This window comes from Vombatus ursinus, unplaced genomic scaffold (assembly GCF_900497805.2).
Source record: "Vombatus ursinus unplaced genomic scaffold, bare-nosed wombat genome assembly UNPS02014798.1, whole genome shotgun sequence".
Classification (NCBI taxonomy): Eukaryota; Metazoa; Chordata; class Mammalia; order Diprotodontia; family Vombatidae; genus Vombatus; species Vombatus ursinus.
The window spans coordinates 67157166-67176572 of NW_020954576.1; the positions used below are offsets into that span (position 1 = coordinate 67157166).

Sequence of the window (19407 nt, forward strand, 5' to 3'; positions counted from 1 at the left end):
AAAGTATTGCTAATGATGGTGATGATGATGATAAACAATGGCTAACATTTATATAGGGCTTTAAGCTTTACAAATGATGTCTATGTCTGTGATACGTCATTTAATCCTAAATAGGCCTAAAGCTAAGATGTAATCAAATTGCTCTTCTGCTAAAAAAGCCCGATAGGTGTCTCCTTATTTGCCTTTAATGTCAGGGGATTCTCTCAACCTTTTTGAGAAGCATACCATTCAGCTGGATGTGACTCAAAGGTAGGGAACCAAACTGAAAGCAAAGAGATTATTAGCAGACCAAGGAATGCTCTTCTTGCTAATAATAAATTCAGGTTTCTAGGGTATGGATTTTTTAAATAATCTTTCAGGTCTGCTTAGAGTACAAAGCCAATCAGAAACTACCAATAGGGAAACTTCTTTTCTAGAAAAAAGATTACACTTGTTCCAAAGCTTATCCGTATTTCTTTAAACTTTTTATTTCACATTGCTGTTCACCTGGTGTCTTTACAAACCACTATTAAAATAAAACAAGTATTTATCCAAAAGCATTGTTTATTAATGTATTTCATTTGTTCAAAGGCATCTCAGTGGGAGGATATAATCAGCTGCACACAGAGAGGAGAAAATTCTCTTTATAACTCTCTGGGCCTTTTAATGTTACCTGCATTGGTATTATTTGTGCAAAAGCTTTAAAATTTTATGTAATCGAATCTACTTTACCTCACATTTATCTCTATCTCTTTTTTGGTCATGAACTCTTCCCATATCCATAGATCTGAAAGATAATTTTTCCCATACTTCAATGATTAGGTTATAATATCACCCTTTATGTCTAACTCATGACCTAATTTTGAACTTATCTTGGTATATAATGTGAGATGTTGGTTTATATCTAACTTTTGCCAGACTACTTTCCAAGTTTCTCAACAGTTTTTATCAAATAATGAGCTCTTGGCCCCAAAACTGAAATCTTTGGATTTATCAAAAACCAGGTTACTCTGTTCATTTGCTTCTTAATATTATTTACCTAATCTGTTCCAGGGATCAACTTCTCTGTTCTTTATCCAGTACCAAATTGTTTTGATCACCACAACTTTGTAATAGAGTTTGATATCTGGTATTTTAGGCTACCTTTCTTCCCTTTTTTTTTCATTGATTCTCCTGACATTCTTAACTTTTTGTGCTTCTAGATGAATTTTACTATTTTTTCAAGCTTTACAAAGTAATTCTTTGGTAGTTTGATTAGTATTACACTGAATAAAGTAATTTAGGTAGTATTGTCATTTTTGTCATATTAACGTGACATAACCGTAAGCAATTAACATTTCTCCAATTATATAGCACTGTATTTATGTGAAGAGTGTTTTGTTTTGTTTTGTTTTTAACATACAGGCAAAATAGGTTTACTGGAATGTCTTTAGTCACTGTTGAAAGTAGCAGTATTGAAAACATTGGTTTCTCCATAAATATATGGAAACTATTTCCAAAACCTAATTTTTTTACATGAGAATTATACAATTTGTAATCATTAACTGAATGGTTGCCATCCCTTTTTACATAATGTTTCGTCTCTTACTTCTTACCCTATTACTGAACTTGATGCAATAAATCCCTACCTCTCTAATTTACAGTATAAAATTTTGTTAAATTATAAATATCATCATCAATGTTTAACTCTATATACAAATAATGTATGGGCAAGTATCCAGTTTCAAATTAGATTCCTATAACATGGCAAAGTAGATGTTTCTATTTTAAAATAAATTAATGAGCATATTTTGGTGAAAGGTAGGAAGCTAATCAGGAACTTATCAGTGCTCCAATTTGAACTGGATACTTGCCTTTTTACTTCTTGAGAAAGAACACTTTTGAAAGTCATACACATATTTCATTAAATTATGCAGCAATCTTCTTTTTTATTTAATTATCCCAGAACTGTTTTATTGGAGATCTCTAGTCACTGAATCAAGTCCGATATTTCAGGACAGTAAGAATGATAATCAACAGCAAAAGGATAACAGCAACTAGAGCCAAGATGGCCTTCATTTTGTATCCATGCCACCACATTTGCCTTCAAATCAGTTTAGATTTGTTGCTAAAAGCTGTTGCGTTATCTTATAAGTTTTCTGATTTGTCTTGTAGCTCATCTAGTCTCTCTCTTCTTTCAACCACTTTTGTAATATTCTCTTGCATGACATCATTTACTTCATCCACCTGATTCTGTACATGCCTAATTTTGTCATTCCAAGGTCCAAATTTTGGTCCAGATGGGCCCTTAGGAAAAAATCCTCTTCTCCATCTGAATCTCCTTCCAAAAGATTTCTCCTTTCACTTTTCATTGAACCAGTGACATCATCATTTTTTAGATGGCACTCAAATTTAGGAGGCATCTTTATTACTCAAAAACTTGTTTTTCTTTTCCCAGCTTTAAGAGGCAGACATATACCACCTGGACATCTGCTAAGAGGCTTCTGGTCAACCCTTGGAGCCATGCCTGCCTGGGCTGATCTGGGCGAGGGGAGGGAAAGAGTGTTTTTTTAATTGTGTTCATGTAGCTCTTGTGAATGTTCTGGGAGATAGACTTCCAAGTATTTTATGCTCTCTGTAGTTATTTTAAATGGAATTTCTCTTTCTATCTCTTCTGCTGGGTTTTATTAGTAACATATAGAAATGCTGAAAACTTATGTGTAAGATTTATATCCTTCAGCTTTATTAAAGTTTTAAATTATTTTTATTAGTGTTTTTTTTAGTTGACTCTCTTGGATTCTCTTAATAAACCATCATATCACTGGAAAAAATACTGTTTTCTCATTATCTATAGTTATCTATAGTTATTCTATTTTCTAATAATTTTCTAATCACATTAATACAATATTGGATAATAATGGTGACAATGGTCATCCTTGCTTCATCCTTGACTTTATTGGAAACATGTCTAGCTTATCCCTATTACAGATAATGTTAATATGATGAATTTTGCTTATAGTTTTCCTAATATTGAACCAGCCCTGTCTTCCTGATATAAATCCCACCTGTTCATAGTGTATGATTTTTGTGATGTGTTATTACAATTTCCTTGCTAATATTTCATTTAAATTTTTGTATTGATATACATTAAGGAAATTAATCTGTAGTTTTTTTTCCTTTCTTTTGTCTCTCCCTGGGTTAGGTATCAAGGCCATATTTGTGTCATAGAAGAAATCTGATAGAACTTCTTCTTTACTTGTTTTATTTTTTTCAAACAGTTATGTAGTATTGGATTTAATTGCTCTTTAAATAGTCAGTAGAATTAACTTGTAAGTCCATCTGGTACTGGGGGTTTTTTCTTAGGTAGTTCATGGATTGTTTAATTTATTTTTCTAAGATAGGGTTATTCAAGTATTCTATTTTCTGTTCTGTTAATCTGGGCAATTTATATTCTTGGAAATATTCATCTATTTCATTTAGACTGTTTTGAATTGCATTTGAATTGACCTAACTTGCCTAAGCAAAAGTTCTGGTTGGCAAAGAGCCCCTCGTGTAATGCCCTTGGCATTAGTTAACAAATATACAAGGGCCATCTTTATAGCCCTCATCCTCTCTCTTATTTATATATTCTATTTCCCTTTCTGTTAATCATCTGAGCAATTTATATTTTTGTAAATATTGATCCATTTCACTTAGGTTGTTAGATTTATTGGCACGTAATTGGACAGAATAGCTACTAATAATTGCTTTAATTTTACGTTCATTGGTTGCGAATTCACCCTTTTCATTTTTGATACCAATAGTTTGATTTGCTTCTTTCCTTTTTAAATCAAATTATTTGAAGGCTTAGCTATTAAAAAAAAAAGCTCCTAGTTTTACTTATTAGTTTGATGTTTTCTTCTAAACTTTCAATTTTATTACTATCATTTTTATTTTGATATCTAATTGCAGTGGTGTTAATTTGTTGTTTTTCATGTTTTTCAAATTGCATGCACAATTTGTTGCTCTGTTCTTGCTCTCTTTTATTGATATAACCATTTAGAGATACTAATTTCCCCTTAATAAAATTATTTTTATTTAGTTTCCAATTAGTTTTTAATCTATGCTTCTAAAACCTTTTATTGTATTATGGTCAGAAAAATGTTTAATATTTATGCTATTCTGTATTTTTGTAAGGTTTTTGTGCCCTAATACATGATCAGTTTTTGTGAAGGTTCCATGCATAGCTGAGAAATAGATATACTCCTTTCTGTTTCTATTTGGTATTCTCCAGAGGTATATCATATCTAAGTTTTATAAAATTTTGTTTATCTCCTAAACTTCTTTCTTGTTGATTTCAAAGTTAGATAGCTCTAAGAGGGTTAAATTGAAGTTTCTCTCCCCCATACCCCCCATTACATAATTTTATTCTCTATTTACTCCTGCATATCATTTAACTTTTCTTTAAGAATTTACATGCAATTCTGTTTGTTGCATATACAGTCAGTGTTGGTAGTAACTCATTGTCTATGGCACTTCTTAGCAAAATGTATCTTTTCTTTTTATCGCTTTTAGTTTGGTCTATTTTTGCTTTTGCTTTGTCTGAGATCATGATCCCTGCTTTTTTTTTAACTGCAGCTGAAGCATAATAGATGCTACTCTGGCCTCTTATTTTAGCTCTATGTATATGTTTCTCTTTAAAGTATTTTTCTTGTATTGTTGGATTCTGGTTTCTAATCATGCAGCCTCTTCTTTCATTTTTTGGGTGAGTTCATCCCATTCACATTCACAGTTATGATTGCTAACTGTACATTTCCCTCCATTCTATTCTTTTATTCTGTTCCCCTCCTCAAGAGTCTGTTTTACCTCTTACCACTGCTTCCCTTAATCTATTCTCACTCATCACCTCCCTCCACTTTCTATTAATCCCTTTCCCTCCTACTTCCTCATTGGGTAAAGTGAATTTCTGTACCTATTTTTTTTTGTGTGTATATTCTTCTCTCCTTAAGCCAATTCAGATGGTAGTGAAGTCCCAATGTTGCCAGGTCTTAATTGTTTTCTAAAATAATTTTTTGCTTTTTTAAAAAATGTCTTTCTTTGACTCTTCTAAGAATTATTGTTGAGCTTGTGTCTAATCTGCATTTTGTCTTCGAGGCTTTGCTTATAGATTTTTTGAAGTCATGTGTTTGTGACTTGAGCCTTCTTTCACCACAGTTATCTTTTTGTATTTTTTTGTTTTGTGTTTTTGCACTTTTCATACCTACTTCTTGACTTTGTACTTATTTTAGTGTTGTGCTTTGCTGATTTCTGGTGAGAGGCAGGATGTCTGGTATGAGCATTTGTCCTTCTGTGACTTTTTGCTTCTTTCACAGTTCAGTCTGGGACCTATAAGTTTTCAGTGCTTGCAGAATGCTTTGATCTATGGGAGAGGTCTGTTCATAACTTTCCTGGTCTGAGCTCTTTAAGTTCCTGACCTAGGTTTGGGTCTTTTGCCATATGTATAGTTTAGTTTCAGTAGACTGTTGCTGGACTCAGTCCCTGAGAGGTTCTGTAGGTTCAGAGCACCGGGACTTCTGGCTCCCCTTCATTCTTGGGCTTCTGTCCTATTTATTCCATCGTGGTTTACATGCTGGACTAAAGGTTAGAACTGAGTCACTCCTCTGCCCCTGGACTCAGAGCCTAAGTTTCTGAACACAGCTGGACATAGCTAAGTTTCTGAAATTTGTTCCTTGCTCATTATACAGTTAGGCTTCTCTGCTCATTCACAACTGCTTCTCTTGGCCCTGGAACTGTTACTGGGAATTGGGTAATGAGTGACAGAGCTGCCAGATGGCAGCACTAGTTCAGGAATACTCTGAGGGCTTTTCCTGCATCAGTGCTTCCTGCTCTGCTGCTCTATCTCAGTTCTCTTTCATTCTCTGGTGCTGGAATGTCTCCTGTGCTCTTGACTGGTCCGCTAATAGTGTTTGCAAATCTCTCTGTCTGTCTTTCTAATTTGCTGTGACTTTTTCTTGGCTTTCCTCATCAGAATTTGGTTTGGAACATGTTCTAAGTTGCTGTGGTAGAATGCTGACTGATCCAAGCAAAACTACTTCTTTTTATTCCTCCATTCTAACTTTACCCCCTTCAGTGCCATTTGTCCTAACTCAAGAAACTTATCATGAATTGTGATGGTAGAGTACAAATGTAATGACTTCTTTGTACTTGATGGTTCAAAGAATTATTTATAAAAATCTTTGGGGATTTCCCCCCCTTTCACCTTTTTTTTTCCTTTCCAGTTTTATTCTTAAATGCTCTCAGGATGACTTTGATTAGTTAGGTCTCTCACCAAACTTTCTTGAAACTGAGTTTTCCTCCCAGGGCCTCTTTGTTTTATAAAGCTATACCCTCACTCCCAACATACCTTATATTTATATTCTTTGTATTTATTCTCTCTATAGTGGTGATGCCAAGGATTGAGCATGACACTGGAGTCAGGAAGGATCTGAATTCAAATGTGGTCTCGGACAGTTAGTAGCTCAATGACCCTGGGCAAGCCGTTTAACATCCATTTACCTCACTCAGCTTTAAAATGGGGATAATAATAGCGCCAACCTCAAAGGGTTGTTATGAAGATCAGTATTTGTAAAAGTGCTTGGCATACTGCTTGGCATATAGTAGGAGCTATTTAAATGCTTATTCCCTTTTCCCCTTCAGATACAGATTGGATCTGGGATAGACAAATGGTGGCCTGGAAGAAAGAATATTTTTAACATTTTCAAATAAAGTTTTATATTTTTTGACAATGTAAAAACTTTTTAGCTCAAGGGAGGCACAAAAAGACAAGTAGGGCTGGATTTGGCCCTCAGACTATAGTTTGCCAACTCCTAGAGGATGATCTCTCGAAAGTGCTTACTTTCAGAATCAGTTTATATCCACGTAGTTTGTTGTTCTTTGATCTTTATGAAATGCTATGTATTATTGTAGGTATAGATATAGTATATTTATGTATAGTACAGATAGAGTATAGTATATGGTATATATAGTATAGATATGTAATTTACATGTAGTGTATCTATTGTGTGTATAGTGTATATAATATGTGTAGTACAATACAATGCAGTACTGTACAGTATAGTATAGTATAGAATAGTGTAGTGTAGTATAGTATAGTATAGTATAGAATAGTATAGTATAGTGTAGTATAGTAGGTCAGTCATTCAGTTGTGGACCATAGCATGCCAGTACTGTCCATGGGGTTTTCTTGGCAAAGATTGTGGAGTGGTTTGTTATTTCCTTCCCCAGTGGATTAAGGCAAACAGAGGTTGACTTGCCCAGGGTCAGTTAGGAAATGACTGAGACCTGATTTGAACTCAGGTCTTCCTGACTTTAGGCCCAGCGCTCTCTCCTTAGTCACCCAAGTGTCTCCGTAGTATAGTATAGTTTTGTGGTTATGTAGTATATATGTACATGTATACATATAACATAAATAACACATTTTATGTACATTGTGTATATATGTATGTGTATATATATGTGTATGTGTGTATATATATATATACTTATATACACACATACACAAAATTCTGTTGTTGTTGTTCATTAGTTTTCTTTTTAAATTCCACATCGAGGCTCATTTCTCACTAACCACTGTTGGGCTATATTGAGATATCAGAGCACTCAGTATAACATTGATAATTGGTACAAGACTTATTTCTCAGTGAGACCAGATATCATATGAAGAACATTCTAACAGAGCCAAAACCCATGGTGAAAACCAGTCAATCATGACAAACTCTCGAAGAAGTGATAGTTTGCTTATAGGAGAAGACAAATACAAAATTAATTTACTAAAGCATATGCTTAATTTTCTCAGTCTATTGAATCTTTCTTCGGGATAATATTTTCCTGTGGTTATCTTGTTTCTAAGAATAGATAATGAAAAGAATAGATAAAAGTCCCTGGGCTTTTTTTTTTACTTTTTTTCTTTTGTTTTGTCTTTAGGGATTCTAGAGGTTTTACACTGTGTATTGGTGGAAAGTCCAGAAGCTCTGAATATTATTAAAGAAGGACATATTAAATCCATTATCTCACTTTTAGACAAACATGGACGAAATCACAAGGTGAGGGAGATGTATTTTATCAACCTAAGATGAACCAAATTGTAGCAAAATAGGATAATACATCTTTTCTTTTTTTTTTTTTGGCAGTCTTACTGGGATTATTCAGCTGACATTAGTGACATGTCAAGTGGTACTAAGTACTTTGTAGACTATGTTAAACCATAGGAATATGATATGTTTCCTAACTTCTAGGAGCTAAGAATGAGGCATTAAAAATATGGAAAAAAAACAAAAACTTAAACATGCCCCAGACTTTTCCTTATAAGGAACTATTTTCCCATTTACTTTTGATAGTTTTATAGGTACTTTTGGGAGTAATGGATGTTCATTCATATGGTAAAGTTAAATAAGAGTTGAATTTTTATAGAGAGTACATTCTTGAAAACTCTTAAAGTTTTGACTCTTAGGGAATTATAAGGATGTTTGCTTCTTTCTAATGTGAATGTTACTGATTGAATTTGAATAATAAAGAGTAAATAAAATGAGAAGAAAGCTGTTTTCTTTTTTAGGTTCTGGATGTCTTGTGTTCTCTCTGCGTTTGCCATGGAGTTGCTGTCCGTTCCAATCAGCATCTAATCTGTGACAACCTCCTACCAGGAAGAGATCTGCTACTACAGACACGTCTTGTGAATCACGTGAGCAGGTATTTTTTTTTAAATGAAGTCAAATGCTATATAGACTTTGTAAGTCTCTCTTCTAGAAGTAGTATCTTATAAACTTTTGGATTGAGCAGCTTAAAAGTATTATTTTACATTAATACCATTCATTAAGTATTCACTTTATTACTCAAATACTGAAATGGATTAGTGATCTTATTAATTCTAGAGTTCCTTCCATTGGTGCAGATTGCAACCCAATCATCCCTACATACCATATGTAACTCTTGTCCATGTACTTCCATACATTTACCATGGTAGGGGAGGGTCTGCCCAGATGTGCTACAGACCTTCTTTACTTGGTAAAATTACCAGTGAAGTACTTGTTATTCATCTGTTATGCCTTGTTCTTGACATATAATTAGCCCTTCTTTTCTTTGTATCATAAAATTCCTTGATGTTATTATCTTTTATTCCTAATCTTTGAAGTGACTCATTGATTTTATGTAGGAGCCTATTCATAACCTTCATGTACCTCTCCATTGTCTTCTATGTGATACTTATTTTTAATTCTTCAGAGGTAGTTGTATTTCATGACTATCACTGTTAAAGTGGACAAATTGAGAAAAAAAGGTATATTATACAAGCTTAAAATTAAGTCAGAGGTTTTATGTCTTTATCATTCCATGTAGTAAATCAAACTAAAATGGGTCATCTAAATAGCTAAATTAAATTTGAAGTTTGATGGAATAAGTTGAAAAGGGAAGTAAAGACATGACAATCTTTTGTGTTCATAGAAGCAAGTAAAACATGAAGATTCAGTTTGTCCCTCGAAGCTTTTGAAAATGTGATTAAAATTTAATGTGTCAACCTCAATAATCAAGCATTTATTAAGTGCATACCATGTGCCAGAAACTGTACTAGGCATGATAAATAAAAATTGATAAACACAGCTTTCTCCTCAAGGATCTTGCATTTTGTGGCATTCATTTTTGTGAGGGAATGAAATGTGACATCATACACTGGCCAAAAAGGACTTAATTCCATAATGAGATTATGGAAAGGGAAAAAGTTGGTTTTTCTGTTATAGTTCCTTTCAACTATAGCATATGTTGAAGACATAGTTACTTAAGTATATGTGTTATCCAGAAGCAACAGAAAAATATTATAGTAGAAATTTCATATTTTACTCCCATTGAACCAAAATCAAAGAATTATGGTTTGGGTTTGTATAACTCTCTCTCTCTCTTTTAATTAAAGAAATGACAATCTTTTGTTGACAATTTTATGCAGTTTCCTAACATATGACTTCAATATATTGTGCAAAATATCCAGAGAGGTTCTAGAATCAACTCTGACTCTTGAGAGCCAGTTGTTAAATTTTATGTGAGCGTTAAAACCTCAGAAATCAGCAGACATTGCAAATCAAGGACTTATTTATTGTTTCATTGATTGACTAGACTTAAGGAAGTGATGAAGAAAATATTAGTAATGCAGATGTCTTGCATACATTTTTTCCAGAGAAAATAAGGGCATTACTAGCATACCTCTGCAGATATCATAGGAGGGTAATTAAACCAGAAATGTAAACATAATTTACCCAGAACAGCAAACATTGTATTTATTGAATTATGTTCAGGGTTAAGACTGAATATACTTGTATCCTAAATTAGTAACTATATTTAAATGATATAATTTTGATCTCTTTTCAGGAAGGTATTACTAATGTAAATTGAAAGTGATCATGTCATGTGTATTTGGATTTTTTCAACTGATTATTTTTTCCTCTTAAAAGCATGCGGCCCAATATTTTTCTTGGCATCAGTGAAGGGTCAGCTCAATATAGGAAATGGTACTATGAACTCATGGTAGACCACACAGAACCTTTTGTGACAGCTGAAGCAACGCACCTCCGAGTAGGGTGGGCTTCAACGGAAGGTTATTCACCCTATCCTGGGGGTGGTGAAGAATGGGGCGGAAATGGTGTTGGAGATGATTTATTCTCTTATGGATTTGATGGACTTCATCTATGGTCAGGTAAATACCATTTACTTTTACAAGGTTCCAAAGAAAGCTTTTTTGCCCTTGTAACTAATTTTTACATCTTTATGAGACCTACACATTCTACTTATAGATATGTATCTTGTTCAGAGATCTGATACTTTAAGAATGTATTTATTTTAGTAAAAGCCAAAATCCATTGGGATGGAGGTGGTAAGAAAGATATTAAAATGAAAGCATATATTTAAAATGCTATATTGCATATGAATGATATGTGTGTATTTAAATAATTCCAATTTGTTTTAATTTAAAGCTGTAACATTTTTATCCCTTCAATGATATGCTCAAATATTGTGATTTCTAACTTAAAAGAGTGCAAAAACTGACTATTTTTTTATTTCTGGCTAGATAATGCAGGAATAAATTCATAAATAATTGAAAGATATACTCATTTCAGAACAATAAAGATGGTTAAGATGAAATTAATGGTTATTATTTTGTCAAGATCAGTTAACTTTCTGTTTATGTATTTAGATTTTCTGCCATATGATGTATATATGTTTAGTATTGATATTGTTGCATTGTCTTTAAACCCTTTAGTAATATTTATTTGTTTATCTTTCTCTCGTGATATCACAAATTTTTATTTTTGCTTTGCAGCACAAGTTCTGTTTTTTTTTTGAAGAGAGTTCATAGCCAGATTTATTTCAGCCTTTTATTTTCATTTTGTATATATTTGATTTTTAGATATGTTTCTTGCCTCTAGCACAAAGTTGAACTTTGTTTTCCTCTCTGTTTTATCATTCTCTTTGTCTTATTGAGTTGATTTTATTTATCCACATTTAAATGATGACTTTTAGGTTTGTTTTCCTCTTTTTTTTGGAATTGATTTTTAACCCCTTCCACTTTCAAGTCAGTATTTTGTTGATCCTATTAGTCTGTTAGTGCTGTTTATACTCTTTAGATGCTACTCGTCCCACAGGCTCTCCTCACTTCCTCATTCTTTTTTTGCCAGCTATGTGCCAAGTCTTTAAATTGTTACTCTATACCCCCTCTCTTCCATGTTCTCATTATTTTTCCCTGCCCAGGTAAACAAATGGATTCAAAAATCTTCCCCTCTTCCAACCTTTTAATTTTTAGTAGAGTCCTTTGACTACTTGAATTTTTCCTTTACCTGGAGCAAGAAAAATTTTACCAACTCTGGAGTCAAAAGACCTAGGTTCAAACTTGACCTCTGACATACATTACCTTTGTGACCTTGGGCAAATCACTTAATATCCCTGCAGCTGTATGTAACATGGGTTTACTCTGACTTCTTTCTCTGAGGGCCAGTTGTGTTTCATTTCACCCCTCCCTCAGGGTTCTTCAGTGCTCTGCGGTCTCTCTTTTCTGCCACTGGCTGAAGCCCTCACCAATTTTTTTCTCCCCTCTTTTAGGGTCAGAGAATACCACCTCTATTTCATTTGTGTACTTAACATCAGATTAACTTTTATAAAGGAATATTTAATTAAAAAATTAAGTAAGAATTAAAAATATTTTCCGTAACATCTTAGGGGAAGTGCCCCCTCCCTACCCCCCATATACTGCCTTATTCTTGGAGAGGGGAAAGGGATTGGGTTCACAGTTTAGCTAGTTCCTATATAATATTAATTTCACCAAGTTCAGATTCACAGCCCCACTGGGGCTTTAGAACTGGTACATCTCTTCTCCTGGGAATAGTAGGTTGTCCTTAGAGGCACAGCCATTTCTCAGAGAAGTTGCTCTTCTAATGTCTAAATCCCTCCCCTTTACCAGTCAAAATCCCTTATAATGCTCCTCTACCTTTTCTCCCATGGAAGGATTCTTAGGCTATGTGATTTCTGTAGGGCCAAGTACATCACCCTCTGTTTGTTCTAAACAGTCTCTCTATTATCTTTTCACTATTCACCCATAGATGTGGTATGGATGTATCTTTCTTTTATGCCATAGATCAATCTTTTTAAAAAAGCAATAACTTTTAAACATGATAGAATTGATTTCATTACTTAGTCTCTCTCTCTCTTTTTTTTTTTGATGGGCAATTAGGGTTAAGTAACTTGCCCAGGGTCACACATCTAGTAAGTGTTAATGTGTCTGAGGCCAGATTTGAACTCAGGTTCTCTTGACTCCAAGACTGGAGCTCTATCTACTGTGCCACCTAGCTGCCCCAACTTAGTCTCTTCTTGATATACCTTTCTTGTTTTTCAGGTTGGCTTGTTTGTGAACTGAATAATCTGTTCACCTCTTTGGGTTTTTTTTTTAATTCTTCTTCTTGAAGTCTACCTTTCTTCATTGATGATTTGCAGTCCGCAGTTTGCAGATTTTGTTTTGGGTGATATCTTGAACTTGTTAGCTGTGTGAAATATACTATTCTATTCTGTCCTGAAGTTTCTCACGAATACAGAATAATCTTGTGTTATTGAAATTGTCTTTCCTTCAAATATGAAGCTTTTTCTGCTGGCTGTTTGAAAAATCTTGTGTATGTTATTGAAATTATGGCAGAGTGCATAGAGATGAGGATCTTAGAGACAGTAAGACTCGAATTCAGTTTCTGCACTGATACATAGTGACTTTGGGCAAATCATTTCGCTTCTCAATGCCCCCAAAGCAGCTCTCCAAAACTATAAATTATAAAGCAGGTTGCAAATCTTCATTGGTAGAGTCTGTTCTCTCACTAGGAGGTCCCTACTGATGAAATCACAGGTCTATTCCTATATTGATGATGAGGAAAAGGAAGAGGAGGAGAATGAAGATGAGGAAAATGGTTATGATGATAATTATCATTGCAATATTCCTTGGAATTTGAAGTGTAGTTTTGTCCTCCCTGACCTCCCCATGGGCAATCTCTTTGATTCTCAATCAATGCTGTTTTCAGAAGTTTTGGACTGTTTTGTCTTATTATTGCTACAGTATAATATTAAGGTGCTTTTTTTTAATTTATCATGTTCTGGGAGAGCTATCATCCTAAATTTTTCTCTGTGTAGCTTGCCTTCAAAACTAGTGGTTTGTGATTATGTAGAGTTCATTTTTTTAAAAACATTTTTGTCTTTTATTCTCACTTCAGTATTTTGTATTCATTCTCCCTGAGCTTCTTCTTTGGAGAACTTCTTTATCATGAATTTAATTTTACCTACTTTTATGGTATCTTTAAATTCGGAATTGAGGACTGCGTTGTGGCCCCTACATGGAACATTTCCTGATCCTACCAGTTGCTAGGGCTCACCTCCAAATATATATGTCTTTGCACCTTGAGGGAAGGGACTAGCTTGTTAATGTTTAATAAATGTTGTTGGTTGATAGGTTGGTTGGATTAATGACACAAAAGTATGCACATGTCTAGGTCAGTCACAAATGGCAAATGCTGAAAGAGAAGAAAGCATGTCTGTAGAAAGATACTAGGTATAAGATGAAATGAGAGGAAAAAAGTTTTTCTTTCACTTTCCTGAGACTTTACGCTGAAGGTCAGAGACCCATCGCCATTTCTGCTATTTACAGCTTTTTAAAAAATTACTTATTCCGTTCCTGAATTCCCAGGTTGCCTGAACGCACTGAGCTTCTTTGCAAGTCTCCTCCTCCCGTCCCTTCCAACCTTTCACTCAAAGGCAACACAAACCCACCTAGGTGAAAGAGAGCTCATTTTCCTTTTGGGGAAAGATATGGAAACTTATTTCTGGCTTCTAAAATTGTATTCAAAGTGAATAATTTAAGACCTTTTAATTTTAAAACAACTTTTGAAAAGTTGTCAACTCCTTATACATATCAACATACTTTTTTTCCTGGTAACAAGCCATAGTTCAAAGGATCTACAGCTGGAAGTGCTATTTAGTCTAAATTCCTCATTTTATAAATGTAGAAATGGGGGCCCAAAGTGACATGTCAAGATTACATTAAATATTAAATAACACTATCAGTTCCTCTTTATGAAAAATAACTTGCAAAAATTAAAAGTGCATTTAGGATTTATTATTTGCTATTTTATTGCTAGTAAAAATAGCCAATATTTCATTTGTAAGAAGGATATCCTGAGTCAGGTTCTTTCCTTGCTTTGTCTCTCTTCCCTTTCCAATTTGCCCTTTCCATAGCTGACAAATTGATAGTCTTAAAGGAAAGCCCTGACCAGGTTACCCCACCCTACTCAGAAACCTCCATGGACTCTCCATAATCTCTAGGATAAAATCCAAAATCCTTTGTTTGACATTCAAAATCCTTTGCAATTTGGCTCCAGCCCACCCTTCCAGAATTATTATATGTTACTCTCCTTCAAGCATTCTGTGTTTCAGTCAAACTGGCCTGCCGATTGTTGTAAATGAATGATAATCCATTTCCTGTCACTGTGCCTTTGTGTGGCTTATCCTGCATTCCTGGGATGTAATCTCTCATTTCCCTTGTCTGTTAGCTTATATTTTATCCTAGAAGCAAGAATGGGCCACTAGACCTTCTTTAGTGGGTTCGTGTGTAGAACTATCCCACAGTAATATTGCTTTGGCAGTTTTGCTGATCATGGATTGGAGTGGACTTGGGGCATTTAGCTAAATGAGGATCTTTTTTTGGTTAGTTACTTAAAATATTTTCTCACATGTACTGTGAGAATACTCATCCCTACAGGGAAGGAATTATAACTTTAGCCTTAGGCCAATGGGTAAATTAGATTTATCAGATTCCCTTTCAGTGCCACCAAATGGTGCCCCATTGGACTAGAGGAGGGCAATATATATCATGTGGGAGAGCAGTTTTATTTTCATACAATAGTTTAAGTCCCAGAAGATGAAACCCACTGATGTCATTTTATAACTGTTTATAAACTGTTTTTCGTATTATTTTCATAACTGTTAATTTTTATTATAGTAATACACTACATAGAATGTAATAGCTTTCTTTATGCACTAGATAAATAGTACCCAATCATTCTATCCACCAGAGAAGGATTTGGCATATAGTGGTTCTGCCTTAGATTTTATTAAAGGAAGTTTATTACTGGAAATAGCAGAAGGATCTTGTTATATTACTATGTTACTAAGCATGAACCATGTGGCCAATGGTAATAGTACAGTATTAGTATACTTTTAAAAAGTTTTGTTAATGACTTTTAAAACAATACTATATTTATTTTCTGATATCACCCTTCATTAGATCTCATTTTAACTAAGAAAAATAGTTAAGCAGAACTGACACATTGACTCTGCTTAACAGTGTATGCATCTCTGTATTGAGAGGAATGAAGTATATGTCTTCAGCTGTCTTCTGTGACTAAGTCTGATTGTGAAATTTAATCTAAGTTCAACTATATCTTAATGTAACACCAGAGAATTTTAAAGTATCTGACAAATGGCAGTGTTTTAACATTGAAAATCAATGTATTCCCATATTTTAAATGTATTTGTCATTACTTATTGAAATCTTTTGGGTACCTTCTTACATTTCTTTCTTCAATATTTTTCCCTCCACAGGTTGTGTAGCACGGACAGTGAGTTCACCAAACCAACACCTGTTGAGAACTGATGATGTCATCAGCTGCTGTTTAGATCTAAGTGCCCCAAGCATTTCATTCCGAATCAATGGACAACCAGTTCAAGGAATGTTTGAGAATTTCAACATTGATGGCCTCTTCTTTCCAGTCGTTAGTTTCTCAGCAGGAATAAAGTTAGTATATCTGGTGATGTTTTTTCTTTGCTTTCCCATCTTAATTCTTTTAATTTGACAGAAAATTGTACAGCTATTCCCTTGTCATCTCTAACCCTTGCCTCTCATTTTTGCATGGTGGCCTAACTGCATTTTCTCTGTTCCCTGAAAGATGGAAAGGTTAAATGATTGTGGCATTTGACCACATAGGAGTGAGTGGAGTAGAAATTAGCTCATTCAGCCTAGAATTTTAGACCAGTTTCAAGTCCACTTCTTGCTGTTTAAAATGTAACATGCTTTGAACTGTGTGCTTTCTTCTATTAATTATGAAGCTATTAACTTGCCTGAATTTGTCATTTGTTTTCTTTTAGTTTTCAGGTCTTACACTCCCAACTTCTGTCTGCTTATCTGTCTATAAGGAATATGTATTATTGTACAAGTACCCTTTTTTGGGTGGATGATCATGCCAAAATTATTTCAGTGCATTATCAGGTCACCTTGGCTTCTGGATGACAAAGTGAGCACTAGTCTTGGAATGAGAAAGACCTGAGTTCAAATTTGGTCTCAGACATGTCCTAGTTGTTTGACCCTGGACAAGTCACCTAATCTTTCACAGTTTCAATTTCCCTGTCTCTTAAATGAAGACTATTGGACTTGATTCTAGCTCCAAAGTTATGATCTTTCAGTGTTATCCTATGCTTTTAACATTTGACATATTACTTACCAATACATATATGTGGTGAAGTAATGTATGAATCCTTTCACCAAGAAAATTAAAAAAAAGATTGTCTTTATTTTCTTCCTTTTTTTCCTTTTCTTCCTTTCCTTCCTTCCCAAAAGAAAAATGAAACTTGAAATGATCATTTGTTTTAAAAGTTGTTTTAATAAATGATACCTAGTTGTTGTTATGGCTATTTTAATTATCTTAATAATAATTATAATATCTAACAATTATATAGCATTTACTACGTGCCAGGCACTGTACTAAGTGCTTTACAATTGTTATTTTATTTGATCCTCACAACAATCCTGAAGGGCAGGTGCTATTACTATCCCCATTTTACAGGTGAGGAAGCTAAGGTAAATGGATGTTAAGTGACTTGTCTAGGGTCACACAGCTAATAAATTTCCGAGGCCAGATTTGAACTGACCCCGGGACCAGTACTTTATCCACTGTGCCACTTTCATGTAGAAAATATATAGGTACTTCTTATAGACTTTGAGTAATATAGATCCATCATAACTTTACTGAGTAATGAAGCTTAATTTTTAATGTTTGGGAGGTTATTTGCAGTTTATCAGTCAAGGTCAAGAAGCAGCATTTGAAAAGAAGGGAAAGAAGCCAAGAAAAATTCCTTCCCTTGTCATTAGAACTTTTTCCTGTATCTATAAGAAAACAGGCCAATACTATTTCTTAAAACTTCTAGTATGTTCATTCAAAAATTTGTCTTTTTTTCTCATTTTCCCCTTTCCTTTTTATTGGGTGAAGATAGAATTTAAACGAAAGATGAAAATTACAAGAGAAATACAATTTTAAGGTCACTTTGCAATAAGACAGTCTAATGAAGTAAGAACTCTTCAGATATACTGTAATTGGATTAACTAACCAGTTTTAAATACTGTAGACTTAAAATGAGATATTTAAAGGAAAAAAAAGGAAGTTACAGGTGGACAATCTGAAATAAACTAATATAGGGAAAGCACTTTGTAAACCTTAAACACGTAAATGTCTCGTTAAAGCTTACCTTACAGGTTTTAAACCAAACTTAATTTGGCAAAAAGGGATGTCCTCTACTGGGACAGCATTGCATAAAACTGTCCATATTTTGCATGCAAGATTAAAAAGAATGGATATTGAAATCTTTGAGAGTCACACCTCCATTGTTGATATAATGATTTTACTCTGAAAAGATTTTAAGAGAATCTTTTGGTTTGAAGACTTTCCAAAGGCCAAGAATATCATTACCTTGGTTTTTGGTATATATACATTAATATTGAGGCCTTGACAATATTTCATTGGAATCATGGCCAGTGGGGAAGCATCTAACTTATTTTGTATCCCATGTTGTCCAGTATTTTGTCCATGTGTAAACTTAAACAGATTACTACCAATGCTTTACATTTTTTGTGCTTTATAGTTAACAAAGTACACTCATAAACATTTTTTAATTTTATCCTCAAACAACTGTGAGGTAAGTAGTACAGGCATGATTATGGATGATTGTGATTATGGATCATAAAATTGAGGTTCATAGTTTAAATGACTTGTCTATGTTTGTATAGCCAGCAAATACCAGTGGTAGGATGCCAATTCAAGTTTTGTGATTTTTTTACTCTAATGTTTTTTACCACTGCCCCATGTTGCCTGTTGGCATATACGTATGTGTTTGGGTTGGTTGTTTTGGTTTTTTTTTGCTTCTAAGAGAAGAATACATGGGTTTCAAGTTGTTTATCCAGTGGAAATAATGAATTTTCACTGATTCATCCACATCCACAGAATCTGACACTTTTGCCTTTTGATGGGAGTAATGATTTGTACTCTAATTTATTAGGAAAAGTCTTAAGCACTAAAGAGAATTTGATTGATTATTTAATGATTATAAAGATGGTAACTCCAGATAACACTAATTATATATTAGGATTTAACTTATTATCTTTCTAAGAGTAAAAGTATTCATATTTGTGTCAGAATTATAATTTTCCACTGTTTCTTGATTTTCAGGGTACGTTTTCTCCTTGGGGGTCGACATGGAGAGTTCAAATTCCTTCCTCCAACTGGTTATGCTCCTTGTTTTGAAGCTGTCCTGCCAAAAGAAAAATTGAAAGTGGAGCATAGTCGAGAATACAAGCAAGACCGAACATACTCAAGAGATCTGCTTGGCCCTACTGTTTCTTTATCACAAGCAGCCTTCACACCAATCCCTGTGGATACTAGCCAGGTATGAAAAACCTTCTAAAACACTTTGCATTTCTTTAAGCCAATGATTCTCTAGGGCATTTCTGTTTCCAGTTATCTCACTTTTTATTTGCCATTAAACAATATTTAAAAATTTTAATGTATAAAATAGACATATATTCAATCAGCACTTTTTTGTCTTATAGACAGTACAATTTTGTTATGTTGTTAGTTTTAA

General features: G+C 33.9%; 1 protein-coding gene and 1 pseudogene across 1 annotated transcript in view; one reads left to right on the top strand and one right to left on the bottom strand.

Annotated features, from left to right (window-relative positions):
• The window catches only part of LOC114049459 (ryanodine receptor 2), an 811539-nt gene that overhangs the window by 416964 nt on the left and 375168 nt on the right, over positions 1–19407 (top strand). The window contains exons 18-22 of the mRNA XM_027870708.1: positions 7921–8039; positions 8549–8682; positions 10431–10672; positions 16102–16294; positions 18996–19212. Of these exons, the coding sequence (XP_027726509.1) occupies positions 7921–8039; positions 8549–8682; positions 10431–10672; positions 16102–16294; positions 18996–19212 (905 nt within the window). The remainder of the gene's footprint in view (positions 1–7920; positions 8040–8548; positions 8683–10430; positions 10673–16101; positions 16295–18995; positions 19213–19407) is intronic.
• LOC114049749 lies at positions 1957–2381 on the bottom strand (annotated as a pseudogene).